General features: G+C 41.8%; 1 protein-coding gene across 2 annotated transcripts in view; it reads left to right on the top strand.

The window, feature by feature from the left end:
• The first annotated feature begins 2,367 nt into the window (after window positions 1-2,367).
• Window positions 2,368-14,869, top strand: part of st6galnac5a (ST6 (alpha-N-acetyl-neuraminyl-2,3-beta-galactosyl-1,3)-N-acetylgalactosaminide alpha-2,6-sialyltransferase 5a) — a 52,876-nt gene continuing 40,374 nt past the window's right edge. The window contains exons 1-2 of one of the 2 annotated variants that reach the window (XM_079652565.1): window positions 2,368-2,565; window positions 4,757-4,981. In XM_079652565.1, coding sequence (XP_079508691.1) covers window positions 2,551-2,565; window positions 4,757-4,981 — 240 coding nt within the window. In that variant the 5' untranslated portion in view covers window positions 2,368-2,550. Of the gene's footprint in view, window positions 2,566-4,221; window positions 4,351-4,756; window positions 4,982-14,869 lie in introns of those variants that run through there. The other variant, XM_079652564.1, reaches the window with a different exon arrangement.

Genomic DNA, 14,869 nt, shown 5'->3' with positions numbered 1-14,869 from the left:
AAGGGAATCATTAGCATCTGTATAAAAATTGATTAATAATATATTTGTATGCATTTTTTATGGCCACTTGGGGTCAGCAGAAACAGCTTTAATCACCGAACTGGCACATTATCACATTATAAAGTTGAAAGGGGAAAGGTGTTAGCGGAAAAGTTGCTTTTTTAAATATCCAACAGGTAAATAGCAAAATTAGCCTTTAGTTAGAGTGAAAATTCCCTCTCCTCTCTACATTTTGAACAACTCCAGCAACAAGACTTCAAACTAAATCTACGATGATCTAAGACCTGACTGTATTTCTTTTACCTCGTCGATTTTAAATCATCATTTTTTAACATTTCTTTTACCACCTTTCAAGTCTTCTGCTGAACATATAGCAAACATCTCAAATTAAATCCAATCAGTGTTTTAAAAACATGGTGTTACATTATTTTTCTTCTTCTCTCAGTTTCTTAGTGGTAACTTTAACTCTATGTACGTACATGTATACTATACTGCATGTGCATATTTGGTCGTGCACTGAATGTATAAATATCTACACATGCATGCACATATTTGTATATCAACATGTGCACATATGGGAAGCGTTACACAGTGGCTTCTGCTCAACAGGGATATGCATAAATCAACACTAAAACAGGAGCAGTGAAAATTCAGCACCAGGCTGCATGCTGCGATAATGTTGATGTACAGTGAACATGATTAGGTGTACTTATATTTGAATACTGACATCCAAGCAAACTGATTTATAATAGCTCTTTTAATTCAATAAGAAAGACACAAGAAAATAAGGTGTGCAATGCACTGAATACAGAGAAAACTGAATAGATAGATAGATAGATAGATAGATAGAGATATATATATATCCATCTATCTATCTATAGATAATATAGATAAATAGATAGATAGATTGATAGAGAGACAGATAGAGAGATAGATAGATAGATCGATAGACTAGTATTATATTATATACTAAGATAAAGTTAAAATACCTCAAATGAGTTGAAAACTGCAGTACTTGAGTACAAATACCTCCCTGATTAAAAATGACTCAGTGTTTGGTTGCTCTCCAAGATATCATCGCAGCTGTTTAGCTTGTCTTGCATTCATAATCCCCATAATCATACTCAGTGCAGTGGAAGAAGGAGATGACACGGAGCGGGTTCACTGTACTCCAGAGTAATCCGAGTAGATTTCAATCAAATACTGCTCAGCAGGGGCGGTGGGTACTGTAGGCTAGGGAAGGCTAAACCTTCCCAAATATTTGTGTCACTGCATCAAAAGAAAAATATAATGTATAATGTTTGTGTCTTTGACATTAGCACTGCTATGCAGCCACCTGTGCCCTGTACTACGACGCTGGTTATCAACTCGGTAAATCACGCCGGGGTTTCTCTCTCCAGCTGAGAGCGCGTTCACGTGAAAGGGGCGGGATTAGCAACATTTAACCAAACAGGAACAAGTGTAGCCTACTGACAACGTAGCGTCATACTTCATTAATGAAAATTAAACTAATAGACAAATATGAACTTTAAACATCCATGACTTCAACATATAATCCAGGATACAAGCCACATAGCCTAGTTGCACCTGCAAGGTGAATACAGCTGGTAACAGAAAAAGTGTTTGAATGCGTACATTAACAGTTGTATGATATCACTGCCCCGTCTAAGACACGAGTGGATCTGACTTTAATTACATTTGACTTGAGTGTTTCGTCAACTTAATGTGTTGCTTAAAATAATACTTCTGCTGCATACAGTATGTGACAATGTAAGTGTTGCACGGCCAGATACGGCTCGAGAAGCTGACTCAGATAAGGATATATATGATATGATATTATATGATCGATGATCTGATTGATAATGTGACATGAATGATAAGTGCGACACGTCGGCATCTTCTCTTCATACGGTGGTTTAAACTGTATTTCTTTTATACTTAATAGATTTAAACTCCGCACACTGAGTCATCAGGCATCAGGCCTATGATGAATTGGAAATGGGGGACCCTGATGTAAACCAGACGAAAGTCTTTCTCTGGTCTGCATCCCCTTAACAATTGTATGTTTTGAGCTGTACTGTACTGTACCCAATATACAAGCTGTTAATAAACTTTCAATCAATCAATCAAAGGCGGTGCTTTCACTGAGTTGATCTATTTTCTATGACGCCCCGGTCGGAGGCAGGCAGCGTCAGGTAAAACAAGTTATTTAGCCTTCCCAAACCTGTACCTCACGCTCCGCCTATGCTGCTCAGCAGGAAACAACCATTAAACAAAACGGCCTTATCACCCTCTCGCAGGTAGTCTCTTTAATTAACTGCGCCTATACTCTCCCAGCCGCTGTAACTCGGGGGACTTTAAGACCCGGCAGAGGTGCCACAGTGAACATCTGTCGCCTCGTCTCCTCACTATGAATGCGCTGAGCTCCGGTACGGAGACAGTCAGCGGCGGCAGGAGGAAAGGAGAGGAACCGGGACGAGAGCAGATGGACGATGAGAGAAAGTAGAGCCGGACGCACTGAGCTGCAGGGATAAGACGGAGCTCCGCAAAATGAAGACACCTATGGTAAAGCTTTCTGCCATGCTGCAACTGTTTGGGCTTTTTACACCCAGCATTGTTCAGTGAAGTGCGCTCCGACCACCATAACGCGGCTGTGTGCACTCTGTCGGATCAAAAGATTAGGATCTGAACAATGGTGATACAGCTGTGCGCTTTGTGCCACTAAACTCCGGATTTTTCCTAAAAACACTAGACAGCATGAGGGGGGTTTCCGGGTTTTTAAAGCAGATGCATTAATCTTAAAAGTGCTTTTTGTATTCTCTCTATCTATTTTCCTAATGCACGCAGTGAAATGAAAAAATATGCACATTATCAAAACAAAAATCTGCTTATGGGCATGTGGGATTTCTGTATGCACCCTTTGATTTACAACGTCAATGTATGTTATTAACTTCTTCTTTTTCTACTTTATGGCTTATTGTAAATTCCCGTGCAGATGTGCACCTGTGCGTTACAATTCATGCATGCAAACTAAGTAAAGATTTTCATTAACAACCTGGCATCTTGTCAATGTCATGATTCTGACTGTGCCCTTAAGTTAAGTCGATAAATATGGGCTCAGAACAGTCTCATAATACACACATGCACACAGAAGGATTCAAACTTGTATTTCATGATCCGCAAAAGGATTCACTATTTTCGGATCCACACAAATGTGTTCCGTTTCATATACATGTAAATAAAATCAAAATACAGAAAAAAGTTTTACATATGTATTTATGATCCACACATTTGTTTTCCGTTTAAAACCTCTGAACCTGCAAACACAAAAAACACTTTCTGTGCACGGATCGCTGTGCATTTGTGTGTGGGTTTTTTGAGACTCCCCTGACGCTCACCCGATTCGTACTTGTAATTGTTTCTATCTATAGCCAATCAGATGTCTCCTCAATTCTAAGCCAATCACATGAGCGCGCCCCCACGAGGCTATCATTTCTTGCGTTCATGACACTTCATATACGCATTTTGCGCAGTCCGGTCAGCTCGCTAAACAGAGGGCGGAGCTTCAGGTGATCATGCAGAGCTGCATGTCTCCGTCAGACTCAGCAGCTGATCTGATCTCTCTCTCGCGTCCGGTTACACTTCACTCGCGTTTATGTCCATATCGATCAGATACAGCTATCCTGATCGGCCTTTATAGAGAGCACCGATCAAACTATTTAGAGTGAATATCGTTCGATAATGACCGGCGGGGCTCCCCCCGTTGACAGTTCACTGTCTAGCACTGGCTTCGTAGTGCACTGATCGATTAGGCTAAGCTAACCTGTAGCTGCTCCCTCCACACTCACAACAACTTCATACAGACATAAATAAAGCAGCTGTATTCGCCATACAGGAAACACACATTTAAAACGGTTTTGCCTGCCGTTGTTGTGTACACACAAGCATTCATCAATGGTTCGGAAAGTGGCGCTGAACCTTAATAATATAAAGGCTTGTATTTTCATTGCATTTCCTGTTCGGAAAGTGGCAATGTACTGAGAGTGGAGGTGTCCTGAGATTAGCGCCTGCAGGCAGGCTCCATGGACCTGTCAGCTCCGGACTGCGCAAAATGCGTACATGAAGTGCTACGTCATTAACGCAATAAATCTACCCTCGTGGGGGCGCGCTCATGTGATTGGCTTTGAATTGAGGAGACATCTGAATGGCTATAGATAGAAACAATTACAAGTACGAATCGGGTGAGCGTCAGGGGAGTCTAAAAAAAAACACACACGAATGCACAGCGATCCGTGCACAGAAAGCGGTTTTTGTGTTTGCAGGCTCAGAGGTTTTAAACGGAAAACAAATGTGTGGATCATAAATACACATTTAAAACTTTTTTCTGTATTTTGATTTTATTTACATGTATATGAAACGGAACACATTTGTGTGTGCATTGAAAAACACAAGTGTGGATCCTTTTGCGGATCATGAAATACAAGTGTGAATCCTTCTGTGTGCAAAACACAAGTGTGGATCCAGAAATATAAGTTTGAATCCTTCTGTGTGCATGTGTGTATTATGTGACTGTTCTGAGCCCAATGCTAAAAGCTGTTTGTTTTTAATTGTGTTCACACGTGACACGACTTCGAGGAAGTTGTGTTAATGTTGATTGTCAACCGACAGTGAGGGAGGAAGATGAGGGTGCAGGAGCAGTTTACAGTCAGTACGGTGCAACAGGAATAATCTGTATCTGTTTGTGTCTTTGCCTCAGCGCCATGGGATAGCTGTGCTCCTCGTGCTCCTCCTGTGCGCGAGCTTGTTCCTCGTGTACAACGGAAGCTTCAACGGCACTTCTTCCAGGGACGCCAACGACACCCACACACACACCCACACACACACCCACACCCAGCAGCTGCGGCGGCCCACTGAAGCCCCCTCCACGGCCAGGCCTCACCCCCCCATCCTCCAGGGGTACAGTGGCATCATCGACCATAAGGTAAACGTGTGTGTGTGTGTGTGTGTGTGTGTGTGTGTGTGTGTGTGTGTGTGTGTGTGTGTGTGTGTGTGTGTGTGTGTGTGTGTGTGTGTGTGTGTGTGTGTGTGTGTGTGTGTGTGTGTGTGTGTGTGTGTGTGTGTGTGTGTGTGTGTGTGTGTGTGTGTGTGTGTGTGTGTGTGTGTGTGTGGCTCTCATAATGCATGGAGAGGGTGGATGATTGGCTTCAAAAGTTTGGATAATGCGCTGCAAAATGGGCACCAAAGTGAAGCCAGTCTCTCCCTTAAGATGCCCATTTGTGCTCTGCATCTCCATTCCTTATTACCTGTAACACACACACACACACACACACACACACACACACACACACACACACACACACACACACACACACACACACACACACACACACACACACACACACACACACACAACCACAACCCCATCCCCCTGTCTAATGGCCAGCAGTCATCTATCCGCTCAGCTCTTTAGAGAAAGAACGCCTCACCCCTCTGTCATTTATCACAATTTTCTCCAGCACAGTGTAGCGCCACACTCAATACCCACCTGTCGTTACTAATAACAGCTTAGGCTACAAATGAAATTCTTGGCTGCATTCTTGCTCTCTAATTGGTAAACCCAGGAGACCTGCAGCTAGGTGAACCCTGACGTCACAGCAGGAGTGTGTATTGACTTCCATCTATTTACCAAGCCAGGAGAAAACAATCAATGTGAGTACCTGGGAGCGAAGCCGCTGCAAGTTAAGCAGACCTAATCACCTTGTAAAGGCTTTCTCTTTTTTAGGCAACATACAAGGCAGCTTCTCTGCAGGCAATTTGGTTGATGGTGGGCGGTGTGCAACTCTGAGAGTAATGATCTATGCAACTGTTCTCCAACCCGTTTGGATTTAAGATGCTAGATTTAGATAATAGAACGTTTTGACAATAGATCCAATGAAAAACACGCAGAAATCGTTTTTGTCTCTCTGTAATTGTTTTTGTAGTTGCTTCATATCTCTCTGTAGTTTTTTGGCATCTTTTATGGAGTTTTTGTGCCTTTCTTTGTAGTTTTTTTGCATGATTGTATTCAATTTGGGGCTCTTTGTCAGGTATTGTTTTCAGCTCATGTGCATTTCTACTGTATGTGTTTTCATGCAAAATGCCTTTTGTGGTTGGAACTACAACAGAGCCTTATGCCAGGTGTTAGATGTCTATACGGATGTGGGCAGATTTTGTCACGGTGATAGAGCTGCAACAGTGCAAGACCCCGACACTAAACTTTACAGATGTGTGTTTGATAACAAAATGAAGATCATGCAGCCTGACAGGGGTGGCAGAAGGGAACACTTTATCTCCCTGCTTTACTCTTCTGACATGATTGATTGTCATGGCTTGAGTGATCCCATTACAACATGGTCTCTAGTTTTATTTGTTTTCCCTCCCTGTAGAAGTTTGTGTGTCTTTGTTGTCGATTTGATTGACTTTCCGCCGATAAAGGTTAATAGTCACTTCGACCAGAGCCCTGAGGGCCTGTGTCCGGGAGTATCTCTCCGTGGCAGGATGGATGACACTTTGAGTGACAGAGCTAATTAGTGTTGCCATCTTTCTCTAAAGAAAATGATATGTTGGCTGCTGCAAAACTGCTTTAAATCATCAGATTTATGTCACAGGTTGATTTGCATATGAGTAATTTCACAGCCTCCCCTCTGCTCTCAGAAGAGGCTGTTGCTTTGACAAATAGGCAGCGTGTACGTGTATCAGCTGGACAGATTTGGAAGTAAACACATTGTTCGTAAATGTCAGAAAAAGTAGCCTGGTAGGGAAATGAACTTTTGCTAAATCAAACACCAGGGGCTCTGAAGAGTCACTTAATCTTGTGAAAAAGCACTGCAGGTTGGCAACAGAAGGTAGAACTATTATTCATTAAAATAAATCCCATTGGTGCGGAAACCAACAAGTGCAGAAGCCTCTAATTTCGATGGCTGTGAAAGGTTCAGCTGGCAGAGTTTTCTCAGGAGAAATGCTGCTCGTCTGGCTACTTCAAATTCCCATTTGAGTCACTCGGCTCTACAGGGAATGCACGCTGGGGATGGTGTGAACCGTGAATTCGCAGTTCACTTTATGTATGACATACTGTGCCCAACTGCATGTAGTCATGGTGACTTAATATCTATGTGAGCAGAATGAGGCAACCATTTTCAACCTATTTCTAAGGAACCTTTTCAAAGGGTTACAATGAAATTCAAATATACATATTGTATTAATGGGATGCATTCTCCTGTGACTCAGTGATGATTAATAAATCTCTATATGACTGTCTGTGTGGGTGTCCAAAGATTACAGGAAGCATCTCTCTGTATGTCTAAATGTAATGGAACGTATTTTCGTCTTTGTAAGCTTTACAAAAGTTCGTTAATGGATACTGAAAGAAAAGGAAGTAGCTCTCGCAGCCTGAAAAATATTTAACGCTGTCTGTTCACGCTTGCAAATGTGAAAAAAAAAAATCCAGAACAAATGCTGTTTGTGAGCTCCCTATTTCAGAACTTTGACCTCCTTATATAATGGACAAAATATATAATTGTCTTACGCGCATTTCTGCCTTTATATTGAGGACGTTGTGTTTCATTGTTGGTGCTTCGAGCCAAAGATAAATAAGCACCACGACTGTATTTAATTATATCTTACTTTTGTAGTTTAGTTTGGTTAAGGCATAAAGCTTTGAAGGTTACTTTCAGTTTTTGAACGGCCATGAATGTCTACATGGGCCGCCTCTCATACAGCATTGACATTAATCACCATGCCAACAGTGATGTGGGAGCATGGCTCCTCGGGCAGATATCCAATGGAGTTGAAAGGGGACATATCATACTTATTTTCAGGTTCATGTTTGGTTTTCGTACTCTGTGACATGTTTCCATGCTTTAATGTTCAAAAATGTCTGTTGTGATTGGGGTGGAGTGGGAAAGAAACTCCCTGTGGATGGAACTGCAAGATCTTAGCCTTAGCAGACCATTCACATCCTATAACACACTACAGGAAAGCTCTATATGGTCCTCGAAATACATTTTGTTTCATTGAATGGACAATTCTGAATAACATTTCACAGGCATTCATCTTTTACTTTAGATTATTTGGTTAAAGCTGATGTTTTTGCCCACCCTGTTTGTCCCTAAAGATGTATTTAAGGACTCGAACTGTGTTTAGTTCAGTTGCTTCCTTGAGATCGTAGTACTTTAACTTGTTTTTAGAATCTTCATTAAAGTGTGTACACTTTTTAATGTTGTGACTCTGTTTATAAGTGGGATGTGAGACAGGACATTATAATCCAGTTCATATTTGTTGTGGTCAATATGCCAGAGGCTGTATTAGTGTTTGGTCTTGAATTCAAAATTAATATTATGAGTTCTGACAGAATTTGCGCGATGCACATATAAATATAAAACGAGTTATTCATATTTAAGCCAAGGGGACACGCTGCAGCATCTTTTTTTCTCAAGGCCTGAAATGCCAATATTCAGTGACAGTGTTGGTTTTGATTTGATGAGGATTTGTCTGTAATGCGTCAGTAAACCCAGCTTTGGATGGGAATTGATTTTCCCGCTCCGACGGGAGCAGCCGAGCATCCTAAGTAAACCGCCAATTTATTTTTTTCTCTTGGCAATAAACTTATTGACATTTTAGCGACAAGGGACATCAATTAGGGCCAAGGCTCCACTGAACATCATTCATGCTTTTTTCTAAAGCTGCTATTATATCACCCTTCACATTGTTCCACTGCAAGCTGCAATCAATACTCTGATTCAAATGCACTCTGCTACTACAGCATGTGGAAGTGTAAAACACAGGCCGACTTTCAAACACATTTACGTTCAGTTTTTCGAGACATTTTGTTCTGCCGGCGGTTTGACTTCACAGATGAGCTTTCTCTGTACATATGGAGAGTTTAAGAAATGATTGACCTTGCCTCACATTAGTTTTTCCGCACTGCTGAATGAGCGGTGTTTGGAAAAACTCCTCTGACATGAACATTTGTCTTCTTCATCTTTGCTTGCTGACCTCTCTGCCATATTGATCTCTCCAAGATACCAGCAGGCATGCGCTCGGTGCATAGCCAGCCAGCCTTTGACCATTTTACTTTATCTTCTACCAGAGTATCAAACTCATCACGACCCTGAGAAAACTCAACTTGAAGCCTTTCTGTACACTTTCTTGCCAAGATTTCTAAACATTTGAAGAATATTGCAAATCTTTCTTTTTCGGGTTATGAACCGATACTTATGACAGATATTTGTTTGTATCTTACAGACACTATGTATGAAACAGAAATCCATTAAAACCCTGTGTACCAGTATGTTTTAATGCTGATGGGATTTAGTGTCATTGGTTGGCTGACCGTTTGCATTGAGGATAGGGACGGAAGGAATAAGGAAGCAAAGAAAGGAAGTTGGGATGGAAATAAGAAGGAAATGACTCTTGAAGACTAAGGTCCAACAGAACAAGAGAAGAAGACAAAAGTAAAAATGAGTGGAGATTGATAAAAGAGAATATAGGAGCCGGGAAAGGTTCAGCCTACGAGAAATAGACAAGTGAGTGAAGGAGGCAGAAACCAAGAGCGAACGATAGAAAGATCCCGAGGGGTTTCCTTTCTTCTAGCAGTATCTTACATTTGATTCAGTCAGTGAGGAGGATGAAGGAAACCAGTCTTGCCCGTCTCTTGTGGGAGATGGGAGGACAAGTCAGCGTTACGCCTCCCTCTGATTGCCTCTCTGAAACCACTATCATGCAGATTCTCCAACTGATATCCTGTCAGACAGGGGAGAAGTGATGGAGGAGATTCTGGTGCAGACGAGGAGTCTTATCAAACACGAGGGACGCCCTGATGTCACGCATTCACACCGCAGTACTTTTCCCACAAAGGTTCATGAGAACTTAGTTCATGAGAACTCTTTCTCATGAACTAAGTTCTCATGAACCTTCACACCGGAATAAGTTCCTGGGGAAGGATTAGCCAAATGAAGCCGCTGACGTCACTTCTTCTTCTTCTGCTTTGGGTTTACTGGCAGGCCACAAACAACTTTGCAACTTTCCCTAGACCTTTTATTTATTACCCCCCTTTTATTTTATTTGTATTGTTTATTTTTATTGCTTTTTAGGAATTTTACCGTGTTGTGTAATGTTTTTCATACTGTTCGTGCTCACTGCTTCTAGCACTTCGGGATTTGAAGTCAAATATGAAGTGCTTTATAAATGAAATCCATTATTATTATATTATTATAACTTCACGGCGTATACTGCCACCCGAAGTCCCCGGCCGGAAATCCCCGGAGTTGGGGACTGGCTTCAGTAGACTCAACGTGTCTCAACAAAACTTTTTTAGAGTTTTACGGGGCGTGGTTTGCATTCCGCCCAGCCGATCAGACATAGGAACCTTTTTCTCCCACGAAAGTACCTGCTCTCTAACAGGGACGGAAAAGGGGGTAAAAAAGGTTCTGATCTTTTTGGTGTGAACGCGACATTTCGGAACTATATCGGAACTAAAGTAGGAAAAGTACTGCGGTGTGAACGCGGCTAAAGAGTCTGCTTAAGAGAGCACCCGGAAGATTTATCGCACTCCTCTAACAATGTCACGATCAGGATGGATAGTTAAAAAAAAGACGATAACGTTTTTCTCTTTTTGTTCCAAGTCTTCCATATTGTCAATTCTTACATGCGGATGTAAAGCAAGTAGGTTTACCATCTTCAAAATCTTTAAATAGTTTTTGATCCGATCGTAAATATTGAAATGTTGACCTTTTGATCATAGTGCTAGATAAAGTTAAAGAAATTAGCCAAGTCATTAAAACGAGTCCTAATGGGGGACATGAATATATCTGTGCAAAATGTTATGACTATTCATCTGTGATATATTTTACACAAAACCAAATTGAGAAGTCCGTGGATCAAGAATGTCTTTAGGTCTTATCCTGTGAGGACGGTGAAAGTTTGAACCAAATTTCAAATGTCAAACTCGTTTAGTACATCTTGAGATTTTTCAACAAATGTGAAATGCGTGAAACGTGCTGATAAAAAAAATCGAATTAATCACCAAAAACTCTGGGAACAATGAATGTTTCCCTTACATTTCAGTAACAATCCATCCAATAGTTTTTGAGATATTGCCATAAAAAGTGGTCCAGCTCCAGGAGATTTTGTGGAGTTGGAGCCAAAAGACGACAAAAAAGATTCACAAAGCAGTTTTTTCTGCCCAAACTCTGGACCGTCTTTTACGACCTGCTTCACTCTGAGCCAACGGAGAACAAAGCCATCTGTGCCAATGAAGAGATGACAAGGCATCCCTCTCCCGACCACTGCTTTACTGACAGCTGGAGGAATGAGATGTTCAATATTTCATCTCAGGCAGCCACATCTTCTGTTTTCTCCAAGCTACAAAGTCATTTTTCACCATTCATTAGGGTGTGTGTGTGTGTGTGTGTGTGTGTGTGTGTGTGTGTGTGTGTGTGTGTGTGTGTGTGTGTGTGTGTGTGTGTGTGTGTGTGTGTGTGTGTGTGTGTGTGTGTGTGTGTGTGTGTGTGTGTGTGTGTGTGTGTGTGTGTGTGTGTGTGTGTGTGTGTGTGTGTGTGTGTGTGTGTGTGTGTGTGTGTGTGTGTGTGTGTGTGTGTGTGTGTGTGTGTGTGTGTGTGTGTGTGTGTGTGTGTGTGTGTGTGTGTGTGTGTGTGTGTGTGTGTGTGTGTGTGTGTGTGTGAAATAGAGGTCTTACAGTATATACTCCTGTCTTGATGTATCTTGCATTATTGAATTCATCCAGCCCGGGATATTGTAATCTTCGATAGATAGTTTCAATAATCCGCTTATTGTTGTGTTTTTTTAGTTTGTTTTTAATCTAGATCCGCTGTCTGTATATTCTCCTCCATAGAAGCCCAACCTTTTAGACTAATGAAAGCATCACCTGAACAGAAAGTGAATAACCAGAATACAAATGATTCCAAAACCTCTTATGAAGTGTGTGTGTGTGTGTGTGTGTGTGTGTGTGTGTGTGTGTGTGTGTGTGTGTGTGTGTGTGTGTGTGTGTGTGTGTGTGTGTGTGTGTGTGTGTGTGTGTGTGTGTGTGTGTGTGTGTGTGTGTGTGTGTGTGTGTGTGTGTGTGTGTGTGTGTGTGTGTGTGTGTGTGTGTGTGTGTGTGTGTGTGTGTGTGTGTGTGTGTGATGTCCTAGCATTACTATACTTGTGGGGACCTAAATCTGTTTACACAGTCACGTGTGGGGACTCGCCTCCCTTATGGGGACAAATTGGAGGTCCCCAGGGGAATCATTAATTTTAGGGTGAAGACTTGGTTAGGGTTAGGCATGTGTTGGTTAAGGTTAGGATAAGTCTCCGGGAAATGCATGTAAGTCAATGTAATGTCCCCTGAAGTGATGTATACATGGTGTGTGTCTTGTGTTTTCTACCTTTCAGAGTTTTACGTTACATTAGCAGCCAGATAACCAGTATTTTTATGCAGAGACTCTGTTAGAATAATAAAAATGCTCCGTTGCGACTGAAGAGAATAGTGATTTCTCTCTACAGCGCTCCCAATTGGGCCACAGTCTTGGATTTCAACTTATCTCCAGTGCATTCTGCTCCCGCTAAACATAACAAGGCTTCAGGGTCTTTCCAATGCTTACTTGGAAAGCAATTATGAATGAGGAGTGGGAGGGTGGAGGGGGGGGGGGGGGGGGCACGTCTCGATAAGCATTCCCTCGACGGAGTAATCTCACACTTGATGCCTTTTGGCATTCGGTGGTTTGGGAGTCGCTGGTGAAGTCGTACATTTTTCAACATAAAGGAAGTGGAGGGAGATTTCCTGAGACGTGTGTCATGAGCTGAATGGTGATTTCATGCTTCTGCGTGTTTTAACCTTTGGTGCTTGTAAGCGGCGGCCTGTGGGGGGCTCTCCTCATCTGGCCCCTGAGAGACCTGTAAAGGATCTGAAAAGGTTAAACTATGATAAATGGATGATACCTTTTGGCACAACATCAGGAGAGAGATGATGAGCCGCCGCTGGCTTCTGCATCGTTGAGGGCAAATGCAAAGAGACGGCTGGCAGGAAGCTCGGCAATAAAACCCAATTTCTTTGCTTTGCCTTCCTCTGGCTCCCCAGACCTACGAAAGGCTACATTACTCAGCTCTTTAGACGTGATTAATGAGCGTGTCCTCCATGGTGGGGGAGAGGGATGATCAAACTCTTACTTGTATTTTGCCGTAATCGCTTTCTGTATGCCGTGAGCGTCCCCCAAAACTCCCCAGATTAGAAACATATTGGATACCAAGGTCATTAATTACGGAGGCCTGGGGCTTGTTGGTTGGTTTCTTTGTCAAAAAATAGAGCATAGGAGCTGTGTTTAGAGGTTGGAAAAGTTTTTGTAAAACAAGAAACCACGCAGGAAACATTAAAAGAAAGAAGTAGCGTTGAAGTGTTTTGCTGATGTGACATTAAGTCGTTGCACCCCGATGTTTGCCTTCAATAGAAACAGTCCCAATTACAGAGAAGACTTTGATATACATCCCCCCCCTCATTGAGGAGACCCTGTCATGGTTACTCATTGAAGATATTTTGATCTCCAGTGGTGTCGGAGTAAGCACTTTTTCCTGGACGTTATACAAAGCTTATTCCGCCTCCTCTTCCTCCCTCACTCCTCGAGGGACTCCACATTAATTCAAGTTACATCAACAGCAGGGTCTTTCACGGGACCACGACTCTCTATAGCGGTGGGTCGCGACCCAAAAGTGGGTCGTGTACCCGTTTCGAGTGGGTCGCTTTGTGTGAGTGAAGAACAAAAAATAGAAGAAAAATAATTGCTTTTTATTTTTTTGGGGGAAAAAGTCAAACTTTTATTTTGAAGTCCCGATTTTCTAATGCTGTGAATGCAGTAGGCGTTGGACTGGAAGTACCGCAGACCATAAACGGTTTTGAAAAGTTCTGTCACGTAATGATCATCTTCTCAATAATATATCTTTGCTGATGTTTTTTCGAGTCTTCTGGCCAATCAGAATCAAGATTGTTGCCGGAAGTCCCCACGGAGAATAACTTTGCGGTAGAACTACTCTTTATACATCCATGGGTACAACTTCAGATACAAATTAACACATAATGAAATATATGTTTGATGATTGACAGGTCACAGAACAATGGGGGCTATCTACCCTTACCCATCATTTAAAGTAATTCACACAGACTATCTCCTCTTTACTCTTGAGGAGCAGCAAGTTCAGATGTCAGAACTACGTGAAAAACAAACAATTGCATAAAATATTATTAATATGTCGGGTGGAATGGGTAGTTTATATGTTATTATTTCTACAAATCTCCTGGGGGAGAATGGTTTTTCAGCATGTCTGCCTTTTTATGTTAAACAGTTCAGCTTTCATTCCATCATCTCATTGAACCTCATTTAAAAGCATTATTTTGATCTGTAAAGGGATATAAGGGATATGTGCACTGTACTTCACTTTAATTAATATTGTATGCTGAAAAGCGTATATATATATTACAGCACGATGTTTTGTTGAATAGATTTGAGTGGTTCAAAATTTCGGGTCGCGATTTATTGACAAAGGAAAAAGTGGGTCTCGAGGCCTGACCAGTTGAGAACCACTGAGATACCGTAAATACTCCTTATTCTCTCTCAGGGCTATTTCAGAGGACGCATCGTCCCCTGCACTGGAAAAGATCAAAAACAAATGGCAACAAATTCAAGAAAGAAATCAGAATAAATGAGTGTAAAGCAAATGCAGATGCATGCACAGAAAGAAAAAAAGAGGCTCGCTGGATGGTTTAATGAGTATGAAAATGAGTTTGTGATTCATATGCTGTGGCCTTCAAAGTCACCAGATCTCAACCCAGTTGAACACCCAT

Source organism: Notothenia rossii (genome assembly GCF_949606895.1).
Source record: "Notothenia rossii genome assembly, chromosome: 9".
Taxonomy (NCBI): Eukaryota; Metazoa; Chordata; class Actinopteri; order Perciformes; family Nototheniidae; genus Notothenia; species Notothenia rossii.
The sequence above is the reverse complement of the archived record's forward strand: the minus strand, read 5'-3'. Positions and strand labels throughout refer to the sequence as shown.